A 23,185-nucleotide genomic window follows, 5' to 3' on the forward strand; every position below is an offset into this window, starting at 1 on the left:
GGCGGCTGCTTTGCTTCCAGCACAGTGAGCACCTTGGACAGAAGGTGTTTCGTGTGAATAGAAACAGAAAGCGATGGTGGCACTTAGGGCATCTCTCTTGGTCCCACCGCCATGGTCATCCAGTCAGGAATTCCGCTTCTCACTTTTTGTCCTAAAACATGCTGATAAGAATGTTATAGACAAAAGAACACAAAAATCAAAGCTGTTGTCAAGAACTGTCTGGCTTCATAAGCAGTTCTGACTTTATTTTCCCCACGTGACTTAGTGACTGAGGGGTTTGGACAGCTTTTCCCGAGTGCAGGGCATCGCTGTTGGGCCCCTGGGAGAGGGCGTTTTCTAAGAAAAGGGTCAGTATCAGCTGACACCTTTCATTTCTGCCGGGAAGACATCCCGAATGACTTGCCGTGGGCCATGGCGACAGGAAGGGAGAACCACCTCAATGAAAAGGCGGCAGCAGCTGGGCAGAAAACGTAAATACTCCTTGATGGAAAGAGGACTAAAGTACCATTGCTAAATTTAAAAAAAAAAGGCTGTTGATTGTTCACAGTCAAACTGAGCTCCTTGTTCCACTCTTTCCCCTTTCTCACTACCTTCACTTGACTAGCCTTAAAAAAATCGTACGTAGATGTGTGTATGTGTGTGCGCACACGTATCTACACAGAAAATGATCATATCTGTAAATATAATCACATACACACTCAGTGATGGATGTGAATGTGTTTGCACCAACACCGGGTAAAGAAACCCAGAGCTCCACACTCCTGCGATGCCCATCCGCTGGTGAAAACACCCTGGCTTAGAGTCGTCCTGCCGTGTCCTATGTCTCAGGAGGCAGATGAGGAGACCTTGTCACCCAGACCAGGCTAATGGCTCTTTGAGAGCAAGGACTGTGTCTCTGTCACTCTTCTGAGCTTTGCTTCACTCTCTCTCATACAACTTAGCACAGTGCTAAGCAGTGAGGTGCTTGGTGGTTCATTTGTAAAGGGACTTTACTTTCTGATCCATACCATGGAAGAGAAACAGAAATATATGCGAGCAAATGCTCTTTGGAAATTTGGAAAGTGAGCCTCTCTTGAACTCGCTGCCCACTCTGTTCTTCTCTGTCCATTCTGTGAAAACAGGGAAAAGTGAAGGTCTACGCTGAACGCTTGTTTCTTCCCACCCCTCCCTGCTGACACTTCTCCACACCTCTCCGCCTCCCAAACAAAACAAACCTCCTTAAAGGTTCTTGCCCTTTCCCCTTTGGCATCAGAAAATGCTTGTCAAGCTCCTGGAAATGGGTTTCTTCCAGCAGTCCAGCCAGGATCCATCGCACGAAGGTAAGAAGCATGGCACACCTGGGATTCATTCTCCACAGCAGCAGATCTGAATTCTTGGCTCTGGACTTTATAAGCAAGGCGGGGAAGCTCAAGCCCACTTAAAAATAAAAACTTTCCACAAGAAAGGAAAAGGAGCATCAGAAGGCTGCAGGAGAAGGAATGCCATCCAGAGATCCAGAGAATTTAAAAACACAGTGTCTCCTCCTGAGAGCTCATTTTTTTATGTTCCCATGGAATATAATAAACTAGGTCTTTCCAAGGAGCTTCAAAATCTCAGCAAATGCTCCACAATTCCTAGGACATGTTGTGTGGTCTGGTGGCAGATGAAGAGATGAAAAGTGAAGAAAGAGAGCAGGGAAGGAAAATGACCAGAGGGCCCAACATGGAAGAGACTCCTTCCAAATGCACAAGGTCATAGTACACCATGCAGGTAAGTGAAGGCATGACAAGCTGCCAGGAGCTCAGGGGGCTGCTGTGAAGTCACCGTCAGAGAACTGCTAAATCATAAAGCTCCTGTGTCTGTCATCAGCATAGGACCCCAAAAGAGNCTCAAGCCCACTTAAAAATAAAAACTTTCCACAAGAAAGGAAAAGGAGCATCAGAAGGCTGGAGGAGAAGGAATGCCATCCAGAGATCCAGAGAATTTAAAAACACAGTGTCTCCTCCTGAGAGCTCATTTTTTATGTTCCCATGGAATATAATAAACTAGGTCTTTCCAAGGAGCTTCAAAATCTCAGCAAATGCTCCACAATTCCTAGGACATGTTGTGTGGTCTGGTGGCAGATGAAGAGATGAAAAGTGAAGAAAGAGAGCAGGGAAGGAAAATGATCAGAGGGCCCAACATGGAAGAGACTCCTTCCAAATGCACAAGGTCATAGTACACCATGCAGGTAAGTGAAGGCATAAGTGAAGGCATGACAAGCTGCCAGGAGCTCGGGGGGCTGCTGTGAAGTCACCATCAGAGAACTGCTAAATCATAAAGCTCCTGTGTCTGTCATCAGCATAGGACCCCAAAAGAGTGTGCCCACTAAACTGCTTGAAGAATGTTTTTCAACATGGCTCCACTGGCATTTCAGGCAGGACAATTCTTTACTACAAGGGACTGTTTTGGTCATGGCAGGACATTTAACATCCCTAGAACCTGGACATTAGATGACAGTGGCATGTTCCAGTCACAGTGGCAATCCAAACAACCACGAACACTTCCAAATACTCCTTAGTACAACCACTACGGAAAACAGTATGGAGGTTTCTCAAACAACCACAGATAGATCTTCCACAGGATCCAGCAATCCCACTTTGGCACAAGTGGTGACAATCAGCTTTGTACCCCATGAATATTCATAACCAATAAAAAAAAAGAAAACAAAACAAACAACAAAAAAAAGGATTCAGGGGATATGACCTATTGAGAACTATTCTTCAAGCTTTCTGTGAAATTACAGATCAAGCTGTATTCCATAAAAATTCTGATGGGGAAGAGATCAAGTTCTGATTCTCTATTGCAAGGTTTCAAGCCTAAGAGGGTAGCATTTGTGCAGGGTGAGAAGCCCTGATGGGAGCTGCCTCACACCTGGCTGGCAACTCAAGAATCCTCCCAACACCTGTACAGTCATCCTGCCTCCGCAGGGTCTGCGGCTCTGGGCTCACACATGCCGAACAGTGCTGCAGTAGGGCAACATTCTCACCCATGTTTGGAGACCTGTTATCTGTGACAAATAGCACCTCCTGGGTTGCCACTAAGTTCCAGGAGTGTTTTAATGCCCCTTCCTTGCTAACAGGAAGAAAGAGAATCATAGAATTCCATAGATCAGAAGGACTTTAAGAGATCATTTACAGTTGGGAGAAGCAGTGCACGGAGGGTTTAGTTTGTCAATAGTCACATAGTAAAAACAACGAGAAGAATTATGTAGGTAAAGCGCTGTGGCACATAGTCAGTATGCAATAACTGCTACCTATCAGTATGATCATTCCAGCATCCCAGGAAGTCCAGCAATTGCTTTAGGTGATATTTCCCTGGAACTGCTCAAGTCAAGGACAGGGTCATGTGTTTTCTGTCAAAGTCCAACATGATGACCATAAAATGAAATCAAGATTCTTGTCTACAACCCAGAATCTGTTCCTGCTGGCATAGTAGAGGCCCACACTTAAGAGGCTGCATGCTCCCACTTTCCACACACACAACAAAAACAATGAGGGCTAGCAGTGGAAAGAAGCTGAAGGTAGCCTAGCCCGCAAGCCTTCTAGACAGGCAGTCAGTCAAACCAAGAGTTGGGCAGAGGGTAGGTAAGCCAAAGGTCTTTATTCTTGGCTGGAACCCATGGCCAGAGAAGCACCTGAAACTGACTGTGACACAAATTCTTTACTCTAAAGAGGTCAAGGTGCAGGAGGGAAGAGAAGCTTCATGTCCAGGATGCTGGAAGCAGGTGATGGCTGAGACCACTCACTCCACAACACTCGACCCTCAGCACAGATGCCCTCCTCTCCCTGTTCCTCTGTGTCTCCATCTCTCATGTCATTATCTCCCTTCTTTTGTCCCCTCTCAAGATCATTGGCCCATGTGTGAAATATGAAAAGTAATCTAAAACTCTTATTTCTTTCTTTTATTTTTTTTTTTTTGCTTTTTGTCTTTTTCCGTGTCCGGCAATGGATCGCAACCCTCAGTGTCGCCCCCGTACCGGACCGGGACCGGCAACGGGATCGCAACCCTCGGTGTTGCTCCCGCGCCTCGCTCAGCCAGTGAGCGGGAACCGGTCTGTATGTGGGATCCGAACCCTCAGCGGGAGCACTGCCGCGCTTCCCAAGCAGCCACACTATAGCAGTGCGCCACCAGGCCGGCCCTAAAACTCTTATTTCTAAAGCATTAACTTACTCAATATTTTTAAAGCATCCTTCAGAAGCAGTCCTTGCCCTTACGGAGTAAATATCCCAATAGGAGAGAGAAGTCACACTCATCTACCACATCTACACAGTCAGTGCCATGTGTAAAGGAGAATCGTCTTCCCCCAGGCCTGTTCCTTGGAGAGAGAAGTCACACTCATCTACCACATCTACACAGTCAGTGCCATGTGTAAAGGAGAATAGTCTTCCCCCAGCAGTCCTTGCCCTTACGGAGTAAATATCCCAATAGGAGAGAGAAGTCACACTCATCTACCACATCTACACAGTCAGTGCCATGTGTAAAGGAGAATCGTCTTCCCCCAGGCCTGTTCCTTAGAACTAGTTCCAAATGACACACTGCCTGGAGAAGGGGTTCTGGGGCCAAATGATCTAATAATTTTGGGAAATGCTGTTACCCCTACCCCTTTTAAAAGATTTACAGTTCAAATTAATGTACAAAATAAGGCATTAAAATGTCCTGCAGTGAAAGCTGGTCAACCCAATCCAAACTTATTGGACTACTAAAACCTACCACCATCCCACGGAAACAACATTCCATCGCATATAGTTTGCTGGATACTAATCGGGGTAGTTAAGAATAGGTTTCATAGAGGAGGGAGCTCTTTGACTGGGCCTGAAAGATGGGCAGGATTTCATCAGGCCCAGATAGAGATAGGATACATGATCCATTCATTCAGCACACATTCACTGAGCACGTTCTAAACGCGAGGCCAACCCTTGGTGCTATGGGGCTACTGCCTTGGTCTCCACTCCAAGGCAGAGTAAAGAGTACTACCAAGAATTTGAGAAAGGGCATCTTATGTTTGAGGAATAGCAAGTATGTGGTTAGGGCAAACCAGGTGTGGAAAAAAGAAGGAATAAGGCTGGAGCCTGACAGAAAAAGGAGCTATTAGATCAGTTGTTTACTAGGCCACTTATTACATGTTAACAGCCTAGGCAGTGATAATCATTTCCCTCTGCTAGTGGACAAACCTCCGGCAAGCCCGTCCCTTCTCTGGGCCTCAGTTTACTCATCTATAAAACGACCAGATTGGCTAAACTCTCTAAGGTTACTTGAAACATCAACATCTCACGGTTTCATGATTATAAGATAGGAAAAGACAGTGCATATCAGCATTAAAAGACAGGAAGGCTCTGGGAACAGGAGAATAGTTCTTGGTTTGGACATATGTGAAAAAACACCTTTGAAGAAAAATAAGCAGGAGAAAAAGGCAGCCCATTCCATCTCCAACTTTCAGGGCCCAGTGGCCCTCTACCTGATATTTTAGAATTGTACTTCTCAAGCTGGAGGAATAAATACAACATACTTTCCAACAGTCAATTTTGCTCAAAAATTTGAGGAAAGCAAATTTGAGTTTTATACTAAAATTGGGACATATTTTAGAATAGAATGCAATATTCTCAATGTAGTGTAGTGTTTAAAAAATGAGAACTTAAAGAGTTATTTGGCTTATGTTGGCTTTTTGTCTTATGGCTCCAGAGCTTCTTGGGGTGTTCATTCACCGTTCCCAGGATTAGGAGTATGCTTGGAGGTAAAGTTTAACTGGTGAACCCAAGGCTTTAGCCATTTAAATCTTGTAGAGACAGAAGGCTACTGATCTTAAATTAAGCAGTGCTAAAGAGACTGGAACTCACCATTGGACTGGTCTTCCCCATAGTTCTTATGGGACGGTGCATATAAGAACATCAGAGCAAACACATACAGGTTCCACATCCCATAGATGCCCGTGAAAAAGGCACTGTTCACTTGGACTGTGACGCCGCCCCATTTCCAGTGGCCTTCAGTCACCTATGGGAAAAGGACAGTGACATTCAATTGGAACAGAGAAGAAACATACCATCATATAGGAACAAACCAACACAAAAATCAGGTCTTTTACGGGAAAAGTGAAGGGCCAAGTAAGACTCCATCTTTTAATCTGAATCATACCAGTATTACTTAAGGTCAACTGAGGGCTTACTATGTGTCAGGCACAAAGTCAGTGGTTCTTATTTTGGCAACACATTAGTATCACCTGACGAGTATCTCTTTAGACTTTGTCATCCCTAGGTTAAAGAAATTTTGTTTGAACTTAACACTTATCCACAATTATAATTCATCCTCTGCTATCTGTCTTCCTAGCTGGCAGGGACCAGTTCAGTTTGTGGCCATATCTTCCGTGCCCAATGCACCATGGGTATTCAATAAACATAAATTAATTCAAGACACGTAAGAAGACTCTGAACTTCAGTTTCCTTAAGTGTAAAATAAAAACTTGCACGGTTATTAAGGAGAATTAAAAATATTTCTAGAAACTGCCTGGCATACAACAAACACAATAAATCTTAGTTACTTATATAATGTCACTTCAAGTAAGTCACTCACAAAGGTAATTATAAAACTTCCATAGGCTTTGCAATTCTGCAAGAGCTGTTTTGAAGCTGCTTTTGTCTGTGTTAACAACTTGGTAATTGTTTTAAGAGCTGTCCGACTATAGCATTATTATATGGATTACACCAAGAACTGTCAACAGAATTGTTGAGCTGAGTGACTGATAATTTGTACCAGCTCTGAGATCAATGAAATGATTTTGATCACTTCTGCTTGCTACAAGAAATTTTAAATAGAAATGAAAGAAAGTATTGAATAAATGTTCCTGTGATAGCTTAATGAGGCTATGTTATATAAACCATCTCTAAGAACCACTTCTAAATTGTTAAATGGCAGCTAGATTTAAATGTTAACGACTTTAAAAAGCAGGTTGATTTTACCTCCTGCTTCTGATGCAGTGGATCTGTATTCATTTGGCACCCTCTTTATGCCCATGACACACAGGAGTCCTATGCCAAATAAAGGTATAGATATTTCCTTTTGAAAGACCTAGAGTGTCAATTAACCAGGTTAACTGATACAGACTTATCAGTTTTAGTTTGGCCTTGGTGACACATAATTGTTCATTTTCATGATTCATATACAAACCACTACCATGAACTCTTCTTTATTTTGGAAAATGATTCACTTTATATGAAATGCCCGTGAATTTTTTTTTTGGCAAAAAAGAATTTCATAACCATCACTGACTTTATGACAACGCACCAGCACTCAAGCTACTTAGGACTTAGAAATATCTCCAAATGTCACTCTTCTTACTTTTAAGTACAGAATATCCTAACTTTATAAAAATTATAGTACTTAGAGCATCTTATGATTATTTTTAGTGCATATCACGGAAGGGGAAAAGAAACTTTAAGATAGTTCCTGGAAATATATGTACCTGCTGTCACAACCAAGAAACTCCTCTGTGTGTGATTAAGGAGAAGCTTGGGGGCATGAGCTACAAGATAGGAATAGGGCCATTCTACACTATTAAGGAAGTGGACGTTTGAGCTCGGGGAAGGGCATGTTGAGAGACCCTACTTCCTGTGATATAAGTTGGGAATACTCAGTACTGATGATTTTTTTTTTCCTTTTTGTCTTTTTTCATGACCAGTAACGGGATCGCAACCCTCAGTGTCGCGCCCGTACTGCGACCGGCAACGGGATCGCAACCCTTGGTGTTGCGCCCGCACCGCGCTCAACCAGTGAGCAGACCGGTCTCTACATGGGATCCGAACCCTTGGCGGGAGCACCGCCGCACTCCCAAGCGCCGCACTCTACAGAGTGCGCCACCGGGCTGGCCCAGTACTGATGATTTTGATGAAATTGATTCTTTCTAGGATTGGCATGATTGACCCCTCTGAGGAAACACCCAGCCACCTGCAATGCCTGGTATACAATGGTGCTCAACAGACATCTGCTGACTGAATAGGAGTCAAAGTATAGGGATGTGCAGAGATGCCAGGGCAAATCCACGGAGGTGGAAAGTGGGGGTAGAAACTGCCACTGTTGAGAAACACCTGACTGAAAAGTAAAGAGAACATATTGCCATCCTTAGTAAATCCTAATTGCACTTAAAGGTGAAAGGAGATGCTAATAGGTGACGAGTGTTATTTCATTTAAATATTACTCTCTATTGTATTCCTTTTTTATCACTTCAAACAAGTGGTTAACACAGATATTACCAAAGCTAAGATTCTTTCATAATAATAACAAGGATAACCATAGTGAGCATTTGTTCAGCGTTAAGGATGTGCAAGGCACTATACTGAGCATTTTACATAAAAGATATGATTTAGTCTTAATAACAGCTCTGTGAGATAGGTCAGGTCGGTGATAGTCCCGCTCAACACATGGAAAAACTGTGGCACAGAGAGGTATAGTATCCTGCCCAAAACTGCTTAGCCAGAAAGTCATGGCTCCGACTCCAAAAGAAGGTGTTCTTAACCATTATACAACACAAGGGAAGGATCATTATCCTAAAAAGGGGTCAGTCTCTGGAGGTGGCATTGTGGAGCTACTACTGCATAAGGCCAAATGCCCTTTGGAAATTCACTTCATTGCTCAAAATACACATTATTTATACAGTATATATACAGGTTTGTACACTCATATAGTAAAATATATGCACTATATATCCTAGACATAGTAATGTAGGTATATAGTAAACTGGATGTGTATATACAAACTATAATTTACAGTAGAGCCATTGGAAAGAGAAGCTCATACCATGAGGAGCATACAGGAGCTGAACCTGACTGAGGAAGTATCAGATTCATGCCCCCAACTCATGTTTGCTCTGAGACACACGCACGTTGTTTAGAACGGAGTTGCAGAATTACCCACACCACTGAATTTGTAATCTGTAAATGTGTTATTTCCTGCTGTGGGCAAAGAGTTGACTTGCATAAATGAACTGTACAGATAGGATAACCTACTGTTTGGAGACGGAATTGTGTTTTCCCTTCTCCCCTCTCAATTACTCATGCCTGAGACATCCTTAGCTCTGCGTATATTCCCACCAATATGTTCTGCAATAAGCAACCTAAACAGAGAAGGCCTTGTAAATCCAAAATCTTACTAATGCCAAGGCAGAGAGGTGACAGTCTCCTCCTTTTAACTTTCAGAGAGAAAAATCAGGTAGCCACAACCAAAAAAAAAAAAAAATTCATCTCACCCTCTGTGTAAGTTTTATTTTTAAAAGTCCCTGTTTTTCCTGATTTTACATTTCAACAATTTACTTTTGTGTGAAACCACCCAATTATACCCATGGAGCCAAGTGAAGGTCAAATCCCTTTACACCCAGTAGTCTTGACAACCAACATTCCACTTAACAACAAGATTTCCAAATCCCAGACACAGGCTCTCTTGCCGGAAACATTTCCTCTGTAAGTAACAGAATAAAGTGATCACACACACACACACACACACACACACACACACACACACACACACACACACCACACACACAAAAGAGCTAGGGACAGGCTCTCTGGGAGTTTGCTGCATGTGGCTTGACCTGAATGTCAGGCACCTGGGAGTCCCCTTAGTGTAGGTCAGTGACCTTCTCCCCTGCACTACACTTCTATTCCCTACTGCTGCCACCTCTAAATGGAATGCCTCTTTCTTTTCCATAGAGAAGGGGCTAAAATACCAGCCTGTGGTGTACCATCTCTTGGTTGCTAGGACTGAGGCCATTAAAATGGCAGGCATTAAAAGACTGCACCTCGGTACCCAGCCACAAAGCCTCAAGGTCACTGCATTCCACAGCTTCCCGTCGCCTTTCATTCCTGGCCTTAGAGCTTCAATATCCTGGCAAGATCCCCTCGCATTATATTTCATGGGGCTTAAATGCAAGCTCTCCCAGCAAGCCCAAGAATATAATGGGGTTTTAATACATTCCTTTTACCTAAGCTGGGATCTATTTCAAAAAGTTACCCAATAGGCTTTCTTTCAGGTGAGCTCATGGCTCCGACATTCCAAAGTGACATTAAAAAATAAATCCTCTGATGACTATATTAATACAGTACTTGGGACACTGAGAGTTATGCTGGAAAACATCTTAGATGTCTATAAATAAACCTTTAAAAAAAAAAAAAAACCCAGCAGGAGGAATGTGAGTAGCTAATGGCATTCAAAAGGCCTCATTGCTACCCTCTTAGAGTTGAAATCCACTCCAGGCCACTGTTGCAGCAGATGTAAAAAGCCAGCCACAGGCTGGAGCCATGTTAGAAAATACTGCGGCAATGCAATATTATTAATCTTTTTCTCCAAAGAAAAGCCACAAACTATGCTCCTTGGAAAATGGCTTCCTTTGCTTTAAAAAGTGCACTAATTAAATATATATGAGGTTATACGAGGTTCAGTTCTGGGCACGCAGCTGACTTAAGGATCAGTCCCTTAACTTTTCAGGTGAAAGGGACTCTGCAGGACAAGACAGCAAGTGAGATGCAGTGTGAGGAGAATGGCTTCAGCTGTCCAAAGTGTCAAAAGTATGTGTTACTACCAAAGGGTCCCCTCTTTTCTGTCATCCTGGGAATACATCTTGGAACTGCCCTTTATTCCTCCCCCCATCTTCCTTGAGATTCTGCTTCTGCAGGAAGTGCTTGTGCTCTCTTGGCCTTATAGACTTGGCTGTATTGAGTGTCACAGCACATTATTGAGAGACTGGAGGAACCAGAAAGCATTTTGGTTATAAGAGGGAATTAACCAAGGTAAGTCAGGCCTCAGACACCCTATTTGAATTTAAGTGTTTGAGCCCCAGCTGGTGGAATCAAAAACTCATTCAGAGTTTGAAAGTTTTACTACATTTGAAGGGAAGAACGAAGGTGCTGAGGTTTTTTAAACAAACAGTTTGATACAAACACAGCACTGTTATAGGTCAAAGCCGAGGTGGTGAACAGAACTTATGAAGACATGTATGTATATTGGTTTTATTTTTTCCACATTCACTTCAACATTCAGCAGAGCCAGCAGCACTAACGCTGTAGTATCAGCACTACCTGTAATTTCTGCATCAGTAGAAATCATATTTTTCTATCAATTACAGTTGTAGATGTACGTCTGTAATATGCCTATAATATCTGTAACATGTATAATTGTAAATACAAGGGTACTTCATAAAGTCCATTGAAAGATTTGTATTATCTTTTAATTCTGCTTTTTCACAAATTTTTTGATATACATATTATGCACATAAAATATACATATGATTCCCTTTGAAATCCTTACTTTACTCATTTAAGAACATTTTAAGAAGAGGTCCATAAGTTTCACTAGGTGCCAGAGGGGTCCATATGCAGCAGCACTTTGAAACCCGAGTACTAGAGGGAAACTTGCTAGCAGGATGGAGCACATCATGTCCTAAGGTTCTATCTGCACTACTGAAATTCTCCATTCTGGCTAAATATAGAGATGAGAGGGCACTGGCAAAGAGTCAGAAGGACTGGGTTCTGGTCCCTGACTTACTGTATATGTCCTTTGGCAAGACATTCAACATTCTTCCTATTTGTCAGAACACAGCTATTCATGCTTACATTGTGCCAGGTCTGCTAATCACTTGCAAGTATTACTTACTGTGATCCTTACAGGAACCTTCTGCAGGCCTATTGTAATGTCCATTTTAGGGACAAAAAAATTTAAACCTTAGAAGGGTTAAGTAATCAGTCCACCATCCCCCCAGCTAAAAAACAGCATAAATGGGAAATGTCTCCAAAGCCATTAGATTTCATATTCTAGCAAATTGAGGTAACAATTCCTATCCCACTTTCCTATGATTTTTGTGAAGCTCAAATGAGTGGTAGATACAGAATACATTAGATTTAAACAGTACTTTCCACTTTCCAAAATAAGTTACCAATATTTTAAAACTATTATCACTTTCATTACTGAGATTTTTCAAGGATATCAAAATTTTGAGTTTTGGAAATAACCAGTGGAAAGTAAGGTTCTATCCAGGAGACTTTTGAATTACGTTTCATGTTTAAGTGGCAATATAATTTTTACAAAGAATGGCTGATGGACTGTAAAAGGATCTATGTTAATGCTAGATAAGGATCAACTCGTATTAATACTTGTGCTGTGCTACAGGGCTTGAAAGGTTTATTCTCTTAAATAAATGAGACTTGTGCCCTTCAATCTGGCTGCAGGCTTGTCATTTAGCAACTTTTACCTCCTAATGGTTGTACTGAAATTCAGTCAACTTGGGTGGGTGATAACAAGCCCCAGATTAGGGTGGTCTAAATAAACATGGCTTGACCAGCAGTCCAGAATTACAGCCACTCTGCTCCCCTCCTCAGTCGCTTTATAGAATTTTCTGTGCAGAGTAGAGGAGCCTCTCCAGGACTTTCTCGTCTTGACATCTCAGGCTCCACTCACACTCACCTGACTAACAATGAAGAAGATGACAGTCATTGCAGCACAGGCCAAGGTGATAAGCATGAGAAATTTGAACCTGAAAATCAGCCCCTTTTAGGAAAGAGAGAAAGAGTAGTTTAAAATTCCACCAGCTACCACCAATCCTTTTCTCACTGTATAAATCTATAAAAGCTCATTTTAAAGAAATCTGTAAAACCAAATCCCTAAGAATGACAGTAAAATAATTTCACATAGTAACATTCCTCCTGCAGGGATAAGTGTGGCTGAAACATTTCCTGGGCCAAATATGTCCTATGTTCTTATCTCTCATGCACCAGTGATAGCAGAGACTGGGAAATTATATTCACAACACGTCAGGAGGCTGCTGATTTCCCTGTTAAGCTGGTTTTGCTTCTCTGCAAGGGTTCAAAGTTACCAAATCCAAGTTTCCTGCAGTTGTAATAAAATTCTGCTCTGGTAAACAAAAAGAAATGTGCATATTAATCAACACAAAGTGGTTGAATTTTCTCATGTCACTCCAGCTGTAGAGCCACACAAGCCTTAGAGAGTGCCTGTGGTTTCCTGAGAGCAGGATTTAAGGGAACCTGCGTGTCTGGGAGGCACGCCTATTATTCAGGGGCTCTTAAGTGCAGATCCACTGCATATAAAAACCCCATGGTTCTGCCATTTCTCCTCTTTTCACAGTGGAATTAGGCCCATGTCACCAAGGACAGCCACTTAGGCATGAACCCAAGGGACCCTTGAAAAATCAAGAATGTGTTGCCTGCATTAGAGGTCTGAGCATGTTAAGTGTTTCTCTTGAATGAGGAACATAATCTACAAACAAAAATGACTAATCTCTATCTGAGCAGCTGCTGGATATTTTAGGGGAAAGTGGCCTATTAGAGTCTGGAAATCAGATTACCTGGAGTGAACCCATATTAAGGGCAAGGGAACCTTCACTAAAGCCTCATCCTGAGCCAAATCTCATCCTACCACAGCCAAATCTCCCATCTAGCATGTACCTACATTCCATCCCAAAGCTGAAGAACCTGCTGAACAAGTTTACTCTTATTGGGGATGGAAACACCTTTATACCACAGAAAACACCAGGATTTAGAAAGGCCAGCTAGACGCTCCTTGCAGTAGGATTTGGCCTCTAATTTTGCCCAGAGGTCCTACATGAGAATTTGTCAATATGTATTTGACAGTAAAAGCCTTCAATTTCTGGAGTGTGTGTGTTTACATATCGGGCAGGAAATATCGAGCACGAGTTGCAGAAGGAGCCAGGAGTGCTCACCTCATAGTGTAGCCGCCGGACTTTGCTCATGGCTGGCAGGCTGGACTGCTTCCCGCTGATGTTCCGAAACACCTGAAATACCATGAAGCACAGAAACAGGAAGTAGAGGCAGAGGCAGATGCCAGCCACAATGATGAAAGCCATCTGATCGTGTCCAGTAAAGGAAACGGCAGGCTAGCCATGCACACAACAAGCACGGCTCCCCACCTCGGACGGCAATACCCGCGTTTTGTCTCCAAATATTTAGGAAATTTTCAGGGGGATGAAACATTAAAACCTGGCATTCTAATGCCAGTGATAGAGAGGTTTTCAGACACAACAGTACCACAGAAGGGAGTGTTCAACATCGCTTTTCAAGCCAAGTAAGAGAAACGGTGCCTTGCTTGCTCGAAATGCAGAACCTAAGCCCACCCTAGACCTGACAAATCAGAATCTGCTTTTAACCAGGTCCCCAGGAGATTCATATGCACAATAAACTTGAAAAGCACTAATAGAGAGCATATTGGTTGCTAAATACTGATCAGATTTAAAACTGCATGAAAATCACTGGAAAAATTCAAATATAGATGCCCGGGTCCCACTCCAAATCTATGGAGTCAGATTTTCCCAGGGCTAGAAAACCAAATAGAACCATGCTTGGGAGCTTTGGGGCTAGTCCTTGGATTTTATAAGAATGAGATGCCCTGGAATTGTGGGGAGGGAACAAGGAGGAGTCGCGTGCAATAGCAACAGCTGCCAGGGGTCCCCCGGGCATGGGACTGACGGTCTTGAAGTAAAACCAGGGTCAAAGGATGATTTACAATCTCCTGTCACCACAGACAATCCTGTCAAATGAAAAAAGGAGCAGGAGGACACATGGTGAAGGTAGGAGTTGGGGCCGGGGGCAGTATACTCTGAGACCCACTGGGGAGACTCTGAGACCTACCATTAGGGCCCAATCTGAGAACCGCTGACGCATGAGCTGGCTTGAGCAGATGACCTAACTCCAACACGTTTCTGCTACAACAGTTCTACCCCAAATGGAGCAGGAGGACACATGGTGAAGGTAGGAGTTGGGGCCGGGGGCAGTATACTCTGAGACCCCTGGGGAGACTCTGAGACCTACCATTAGGGCCCAATCTGAGAACCGCTGACGCATGAGCTGGCTTGAGCAGATGACCTGACTCCAACACGTTTCTGCTACAACAGTTCTACCCCAAATTGCCTATTTTTTAAGAAACATTTTAACAAGTGTGAACTCGGCATGCACATATCATTAAATAATATATGTAATGCAGTTTCCCCTTCTTTCCAACAATCAACAGTACCCTGGAGTAAAGGGAATAGGAGGGGTCTTCAAGAAGTTCAGGGAAAGCTTCATATTATCTTTTAATTCCATTTTCCATGAACTTTTTACAATACCCTCTTATGGTTATTTGCTGCAGGATGTGAAATTTTATTTGCTTCCCTACACTTCCATCATACCTGCAACACAGAAAGGTTGACTAAACTTAATATTGTAAACGTTCTCCTTTATGTGCAGCTAACATTTTTTGGTGGTGGGAGAGAGGCAGAGGAAGGGTGGACTCTACTCTCTCATCTTTAAGGCCATGATACTACTGATTTAGTTTGCTCACAAAGTTCTGTGACACTAAGAGACTGATATAAACACCACAGCCGGACAAAGCATATTCACCAGCACACGGCAAGGTATTAGCCATCAAGAAAAGGTATACCCCAAGCCTTTCTCCCTACTCCACAGGAGAGTCTTTTCTCCCAGAGCACTTGACATATTATTCAGGAAGATAAAATATTTAAATCCAGCATCCTAAAAGGGATAAGCTAGGACTGTCACTTCTGCTTCATGAAGATGACTCAGACAGTGTACACAAACCAACCAGAAGCCCCGGCGACTCCTCTGGAACTAATCACCTTAGCCTTATCTCCGCTCAGTCTCAGAAATGAATAGCATCACCATGGCATGCCAGCACACCAAGGTCACTGCAAGAAACCTTGAACGCAGGCAGCTTCAGACACAGGCTCTCCCACAGAGGCCCAGAGATGAACCTCTGTGGCTCCAGGGTAAGTAGTCTGCAGTAAACCGTGTATAACAGATCATTTAGCAGCAATTCTGATCCCTCTGCCGTGGGGATGGGCTACAACCTCCTCCTTTGCCTGCTTTCACCCAGGCTTGAACGCAAGTGGTAATTCCCATTATTTGCCTTAATTGTGCTGTTCTCATTGGTCTGAGGATCAAAGCTCTGGCGGAGCACATATGGAGAGTAGCAGCAGCACCTTAGAACATGATCTTAGGGACCAGGCACCTATGGGAAGAAATAAAACCCTGAGCCCACAAGGAAGGATACAGCCAGCTCTGTTCCAACATCTGTAGTCCAGATACTGTAGAAGGGATTCGTGAGCTGTACCCCTCTACAAAGAAAACGAGATGGAAAGGCAAGACACAATTAATACACAGGCAAAAAGGAACTTTCCTTTTTACATATCCTTAGCTTTGCAGCTGAAGGGGTGGGAGATGTATTTAGACTAAGAGAACCTAAAGAGAAACGGAACTTGTAGAATATGATCAGCCCAAACATTTTGCAAATATCAAAAGCTGTGCCTTTGACTTAATCCCGATCCTTAACTAAGGATGTGTCCCCGTCCAGTGCTTTCATCCCAGAGGTTCTTGACCACCATTCTCCTTTTCAAATACTCCTTCTACAGAGGCGAGTGGACACTACAGAGGGGAGTGGACATGGTGATGCACATTTCAGCTCAGAGTCCCGCAGGCACCTGCTCACCTCTCACACATGTCAAATATGAAGAGGCAGAAAGAGCCAACAGCAATCGGGCCAACTTGCTTCCAGTAACCTGCAATGTGATTCCGCTCATGCTGATCCTGAGGAAAACCAAAGGGAGAAGGGAGATAAAGACGGGAGGAGAGCAGAACAATTCCATAGGTGAGTCAGTCATTCGAACAATACCTGCTGACCACCTGCTGTGTATCAAGCACTGTGCTAGACACTAGAAAATCTCCATTCTTCAGAGGCTCCAGAAAATCTCCTTCTGTCGAGGGAGGCTGGCACATAAACAGACCATTCCCAAGCCTATCCATAAGGGCTCTGAGAGTAATAAGAACAGGATGCTATGAGGACACAAAGAAAGCCTCACACCCTAGGTGGGGAAGTTTGGTGGCCTACAAGATAACTCATTCAGAAGTAAATTCCTATGTGACTTATAACTTTTGTAAAGGTGGGATGATTCCCAGAGGACAAAATAAAGACACAAAGGTACTTAAACATGTCCAAAATAAGAGTGTGGAGTATACTAACATTAATAAAGCAAATGTATTTCACAGGGCCTACCCTCCAAAGCCCTGTATTTTCAGGTTTAGCCTAACTTTTTAAAATTACATATATAAATGTTAAGCTTGCAAAAGACAGGAAACTTTCCCCAGGTTAAAGTCTCTGTTGTAGATAAAAAATTGTAACACAGCAAAATTGCTGGCACAAGGACAGACATCCTTGGTGCAGGTTAACCTAAAGATGCTTTATTGTTACATAAAAATACTGAGGAAACTGCTGTACAAAAAGACAGTATTTGCTAAGAACAAGCTTTTGCTGCTGGATCAACTTAACCTTTTGCAAACTGCATTATGGAATGTCACTTTGTTATTTCACTGATGTTACCAGCCTCTATTGTTAAACTATACTTAGCCATAACTCCACCTATGTTCCTTTTCTGTAACTTTCTGGCCTGGAGAATAAATACTGAAAAAGAAACCCAGTCCAGGGTTAATTTCCCAAGGAGGAATGCCTCTCTCTTGAGGGTTCCTGGAAATTAACCCCTTTGGGGTTTCTCACTGCTCAGAAGAAATGGGCTTTGAGTAGTCCTTTTGCATCTCTGTCACCCAGGGGGAGAGAGGTGACAAAGAGAGTGCAACATAAGAGGTCTCTCATGGTTAGAGAAATTGACATTTTTCCTCCCTATCTTCATTAAAACCAAGAATGATTCCTCTGCATAGATATGCAAAGACGTTAAGAGAAAGAAAATGGAGAAACCTAAAATGAGAAAACAGGGAAAGGCAAAAGACATGTCTTAGCCTCCAGGCTGGGCCCAGGTGAGGCAGTCCACACCAGCTCACTCTGGAAAACCCATGCAGCTGGCTGTCCTGCTGTCATACCTTGGTGCCCTCCACCCTGTCCCTGCTGCCTAGGGCTCATCCTCAGCACATCTCTGCTGGAGGACCCCTTGTGTTGAAGCACACCATCAGGTGGAGTCCAGCAGCAAGCAAAAGCCTCTCTCTCCTCTCACACTGCTCTCCTGGAAGAGCAGCAGGGCTTCAGAGGTCTGCTTTTTATGGTCAAACTACAATGGAATTTAAAAACACTCTACTATGAAGCCTGACGTGAGAACCAGGTTCCACCTGGCATATCATCTTAGCCACAATGTGACAATCACACCATTCTTATTTTTATCCATGGAATCTTCGATCCCTCCTGAAATATGATTTGGTATCTGTGCAAACTGAGGAGACGAGCGAGGTCAGTATTTCAGGGTTATAGGGGTTACTAGGCCACCTGGACAAACTGCCAGCTGGAAAGAGCCAGGCCCACATTCTCTGGTGGTTAACCTGTTCCTGGGGACAGAACAAGCAGAGCTCAGGCCAAAGGACAAGAAATAATAATCATCACTGGAATTGTGTATTTATCTTCTCCCAAGTAAGTTACATCATCTCATTTAATTTTCATAAAACCCTCATACAATAGGCTTTTAAACCCTATTTTAGAGACTAGGAACTCACAATTCAGAGCAGTTATGTCACTTGCCTAAGACCACTGAGCTAGTTAGCAGGTGGTGAGGCAGGATTCTGAACTGGAGGATCCGACCTGTAGCTGCTGGTTTACTCTGCCTCACCGCAGCTGATCTGAGGTAGAGGGAGGTGGGTGTCGGCTAAGCAGCCTGCCCAGAGCAGCTGTAATACGTCTGTCCCTTCCCCAGGGTGCTCTTACCATCATGTGCTCGCCACAGAAGATGATCCAGAAGGACAGCAGCATTGCATAGAAGATGCCCTGTCGGATGTCACCAAACAGCAGCATCCACGTCCAGTCAAACCCAATGGAGAACCATTCCACAGGGATGTTAATAAAGGTCATGGAAATCCCAAGGGCAAAGATGACTCTGATGGTGAGAAAATATTGAGAAAGCCACTTTATTCATCAGAAGCCAGTCTTGAGAACTGAGATGTTACTTATGGGGACTGTAGCCATATGATCAGTTTCTTAGCTCTCGTAATGTTTCCACACAGAGATGCGAAATGTCCTATTTAGTTGGCAGCACTGCAGAATGAAAGAGTGTTACATTAACTTTGCCATATAATTTAATCTAACCTCCTTAATGCCCTATACCTTGTTTCGTCACCACTTCAGATTAAGGGCTTCCTACAAAGTTTTTGACTCCCTTGCCTTCTTAAACAGACCTCATTGAGTATAACAGTCCTCTCTTAGCTGTTCAGGTTATCATTAACCTGATCATGAGAACACTCACTATCATTGTGATATCCTCAGCAACTATGAATTATATAATCTTAATTGTTTCAATAAAGAATGACTCCAAACACATATGAAATATAAATTATTTTGGCTATTTAGCTTTTACTTTGCTTTTCCCCATCACATTATTAACTGCCCCTTCTTTTCTCTATTAAATATCATTCTTATGTCACTAAATTATTCATAGCTTTCTTCATACCTATGAAATACATGTGTTTACTAAGCACAGATCATGTGCCAGGCATCGTATTAGGGGCTATAGACACCTAAATGAACAGAACCAGTTTTTTTCACTCACAGATATGCATTTAGTGAAAAAGCCAGATAAAGAGACAATTGACATAGAGTATGATAAGCAACATTACAGAAGTACACAAGCATAGAAAGCTGCTACGGGGGCTTCTAACTTCTCTTCTAACAGAGACAGAAACTCAGCTGAGTTGAGGTTGGGGAGGTGGAAAGCGTGTTCCAAGCAGAGGGCAGAGTCTGGATGGAGGCACAGAGGCCTGGGAGAGCCTGAAGCATTTGGGGATCTGCATGCAACACACATCATGAAACAACAGGATGTGAGACTGAAAAAATAAAGAGGACTGAGCTAATGAAGAAACTTGCATACCTCACTAGAGAATTTGAAATCTATCTCAAAGTGACTAGGGATTCAATCAAAAGTTTAAACAATGGAGTGACATCATTCATTTATTCAACGAATATTTATTAAACTCCTACTATGTGCCAGCCACATAGAAGATGCTGAGGTTACAGCAGTGAACGAAATCAGCAAAGATCCTGCTCTTGTGATGCTTGCACTCAGATGGGGTGGAAAGATAGTAAAAAAAATGAAGAATAAGAATTATGAAGAAAAAGTAAAGCTAGGTAAAAAAATGGAGAGTGATAAAAGTGGGATTTTATATAAGGTGGACAGGGAAAAGCTTCCAAGGTAAGAGACATTAGAGCAGCACCTGAAGGAAATGAGGAATTGAGCCACAAAGATACCTGGAAAGAGCATTTCAGACAGAAAACCCCAAGTACAAAGGTCCTGGGGTGCAAGCATGCCAGACGTGAGTGAGTGGCATCAAGCGGGCTGACAGGTGGTGAGGAGACAGCAGATAAGATCAGAGGTGGCAAGGGGCCAGATCACCAAGGGGTTCATTGGTCAGGGCAAAGGAGATGAAAAGCCAGTAGAGAGCTTTAAGCAGAGGAGTGACATGATCTGATTGACAATTAAAGGGAGCGCTCTGGCTGCTGCGTGAAGATTGGAGGCAGGAAAACAGTGGAAGCAAGGAGAGCAGTTGAGAGGCTATTTCCATAACCCAGGTGAGAAATAACGGGGAGTTAGAGCAGGGTGGTAGCAGTAGAAATGGCCAAATTCCTGGTGGGTCAGGTGAGGGGTGTGAAAAAAAAGAGAGAAGTGAAGGATGGTGCCTATGTTTCTAGCCTGAGCAACTGAAAGAATGGAGTTGCCATTCACAAAAAGGGGGGTGCCTGGGAGAGAAACAGATTCCAACAGAGAGAAAATGAAGTGTTGTTCTTTGTATATGTTACATTTTTGAAGCAAGTAAAGACACTAAGTGAACAGCTAGAATATCTGGGTCTAGAGTTGGGGGAAGTTGAGGTTGAAGATATAAACGAAGTTATCAGAGGGTAGATGATTTTTAAGACCATGAGGCTAGATGAGATCACCTGGGGCATAAGCACAACTAATAAGGAGAAGAGATCCAAAGACAGAGCCCTGGCTCCAAAGTTTAAGGGGATGGAAAGACGGAAAGAAACAGTAATGGAGACTGAGTGATGGTCGGCAAAGGAGAATGACCAAGAGAAAGGTGTGGAACAGGGAGAAGAGAAAGGGAGCAGTCGACCTTGTCAAATACTGGTGATGAGTCAAAAAAAGTGAGGGCTGAAAAATGACCTTTGGATTTGGAATGTGGAGGTCACTGCTGATCCCGTGAAGAACAGTTTTAGAGGAGTTGTGGGGATGAATCCAGTATGGAATGGGCTCAAGAGAGAACAAAAGAAGACATATAAACAAGATTTTTGTAAAGAGAAGCAAAAAACAGTGCGGTAGCTTCAGGAGGAAGTGGGAAAGGGGAGAGTTTTGCTCAAGAATGGGATATGGTAGAGCATGTTTGTATATTAGTGGAAATAACACAGCAGGAAGAGATAAGCCAATGATGTAGAAGAGAAAGGGGAGGAGACCGTCTGCAGGAGCACTGTCCTGTGAGAAGGACTGGGCTTAGTCAGGACTCAACCACATGACAGACAGAAGTGTCTGATTCTGACTATGGGGATAAGGAGCAAAGACAGAAGAAAGAGCCAGAAATGTGAGAGAGGTAGAACCGCTAGGATTTAATAATAATTTGTATGTGAAGTCTGAAATCCAGAATGACTCCTGTCAAATCATTAGCCCATGTCACATACTGGCTGCTTGAACCAGACCTCAACAGAAACAGAAGCCTGGCAGATCATGGGAAGCCAGTGTTCTTTAAGAGTGCTCTGAAATCAGCTCTTACTTTTCCAGAAGCACTGGGGGCCGGGACATCATGGTGATCCTCCTCCAGTACCACACCATAATGATGAAGATGCTGGGCGTGAGGAAGGTCTTCATGGCAAACCACACCTTAGTGAAGCCTCCATTTTGGTGGATTCCCTAGACAGAGATCATAACTTTGAAGGTGAATATATCTAGTATTATTTTTACCATCAAATGCATTTTTAGGAGAAGCGGGTGGAGACCTTCTCTGCTGAACTTTCAAGATCGAGAGACTTCACATTCACAGCATGTACTGCCCTCATACACCACCTGGACCCCCCCCAACCACCACTGTAGAATTATATACTAAAAAGCATAAAAAGGGACCCACTATGTGCTATGGGAGTGACTAAGAACATGATCAAAGATTTTTCTGTAAGGTTTTCATTGAAAAGTTGGAGATATCCTAGATGCTCAATATGTTGAGATTGGTAAATGTGTTAAGGTAAATCTATACCATGAAATGCTAAGTGGTATTGGAAAGTATATTTATAATATATTCATAATAATTAAATGAAGAAAGCAAGGAACAAAAGTCAGTTCAGTATGATCCCTTTTTTTTTATAAGGGAGGGATTATAGATGTATGAGCATACTTATATAGAAAAAGCCTGGAAGGAGGTATATCAAAACCATAATAATTAAATGAAGAAAGCAAGGAACAAAAGTCAGTTCAGTATGATCCCTTTTTTTTTTATAAGGGAGGGATTATAGATGTATGAGCATACTTATATAGAAAAAGCCTGGAAGGAGGTATATCAAAACCTCAAAAGTGGTTGTTTCTCCAGATGATAGGACATCACAGTTAGCTCTTCTGCATCGTTACCTGTACATTCTAATTTTCTATAATAAATATGCATATCTTGTGTGACATTTTTTAGATTAATAAAAATGGTATCCATACTCCATGTTCTACTTTTTGACCAATTAAACAAATAAAATGGGAAAGAGCCTAAAATACCACTGTTTCCTTTAACATATGTGCTTGCAAGGTGAAACATGTAAAAAAAAAATTTACTTTCATCTCAGTGTTATCCATTATGCAATCACGACCACATTATGCTCTCATAATCATTATAATGATCTTAAGTGATCTTAACCCCACTTAAAATCTAAAGTGCACAAGAATTGCATTGTTTTCCATTTCTGTCATCTCTTACACAAATTAATTTGCTTTATGATCTCAGCCATCATGGGCTTGTTATTATTCCCCTTTCTCAGAGGAGACACCGAGGCAAGTGAGGCACAGTGGTGCCGAGGGTGAGATGGAGTCCCTTCCAGTGCAAACGCCCAAGAAGCAGTGTTCTTGGCCAGAGTCCTCGTGTCACACCTGCATGGATCACTTCCACTCACTTACCACCAACCGAATATCCTTTATCTCCCCAATCCCCACGTT

The 23,185-nt window shown here is 42.8% G+C and overlaps 1 protein-coding gene across 1 annotated transcript in view; it reads right to left on the bottom strand.

Moving 5' to 3' along the window:
* The window catches only part of WLS (wntless Wnt ligand secretion mediator), a 107,192-nt gene that overhangs the window by 8,908 nt on the left and 75,099 nt on the right, over positions 1–23,185 (bottom strand). Inside the window, exons 5-11 of the mRNA XM_008584518.1 lie at positions 21,771–21,907; positions 18,724–18,892; positions 16,513–16,610; positions 16,078–16,141; positions 13,733–13,876; positions 12,460–12,543; positions 5,856–6,009 (exon numbers count right to left, since the gene is read on the bottom strand). Of these exons, the coding sequence (XP_008582740.1) occupies positions 5,856–6,009; positions 12,460–12,543; positions 13,733–13,876; positions 16,078–16,141; positions 16,513–16,610; positions 18,724–18,892; positions 21,771–21,907 (850 nt within the window). The remainder of the gene's footprint in view (positions 1–5,855; positions 6,010–12,459; positions 12,544–13,732; positions 13,877–16,077; positions 16,142–16,512; positions 16,611–18,723; positions 18,893–21,770; positions 21,908–23,185) is intronic.

The sequence above is a fragment of the Galeopterus variegatus genome, unplaced genomic scaffold, assembly GCF_000696425.1.
Source record: "Galeopterus variegatus unplaced genomic scaffold, G_variegatus-3.0.2 Scaffold3293, whole genome shotgun sequence".
NCBI lineage: Eukaryota > Metazoa > Chordata > Mammalia > Dermoptera > Cynocephalidae > Galeopterus > Galeopterus variegatus.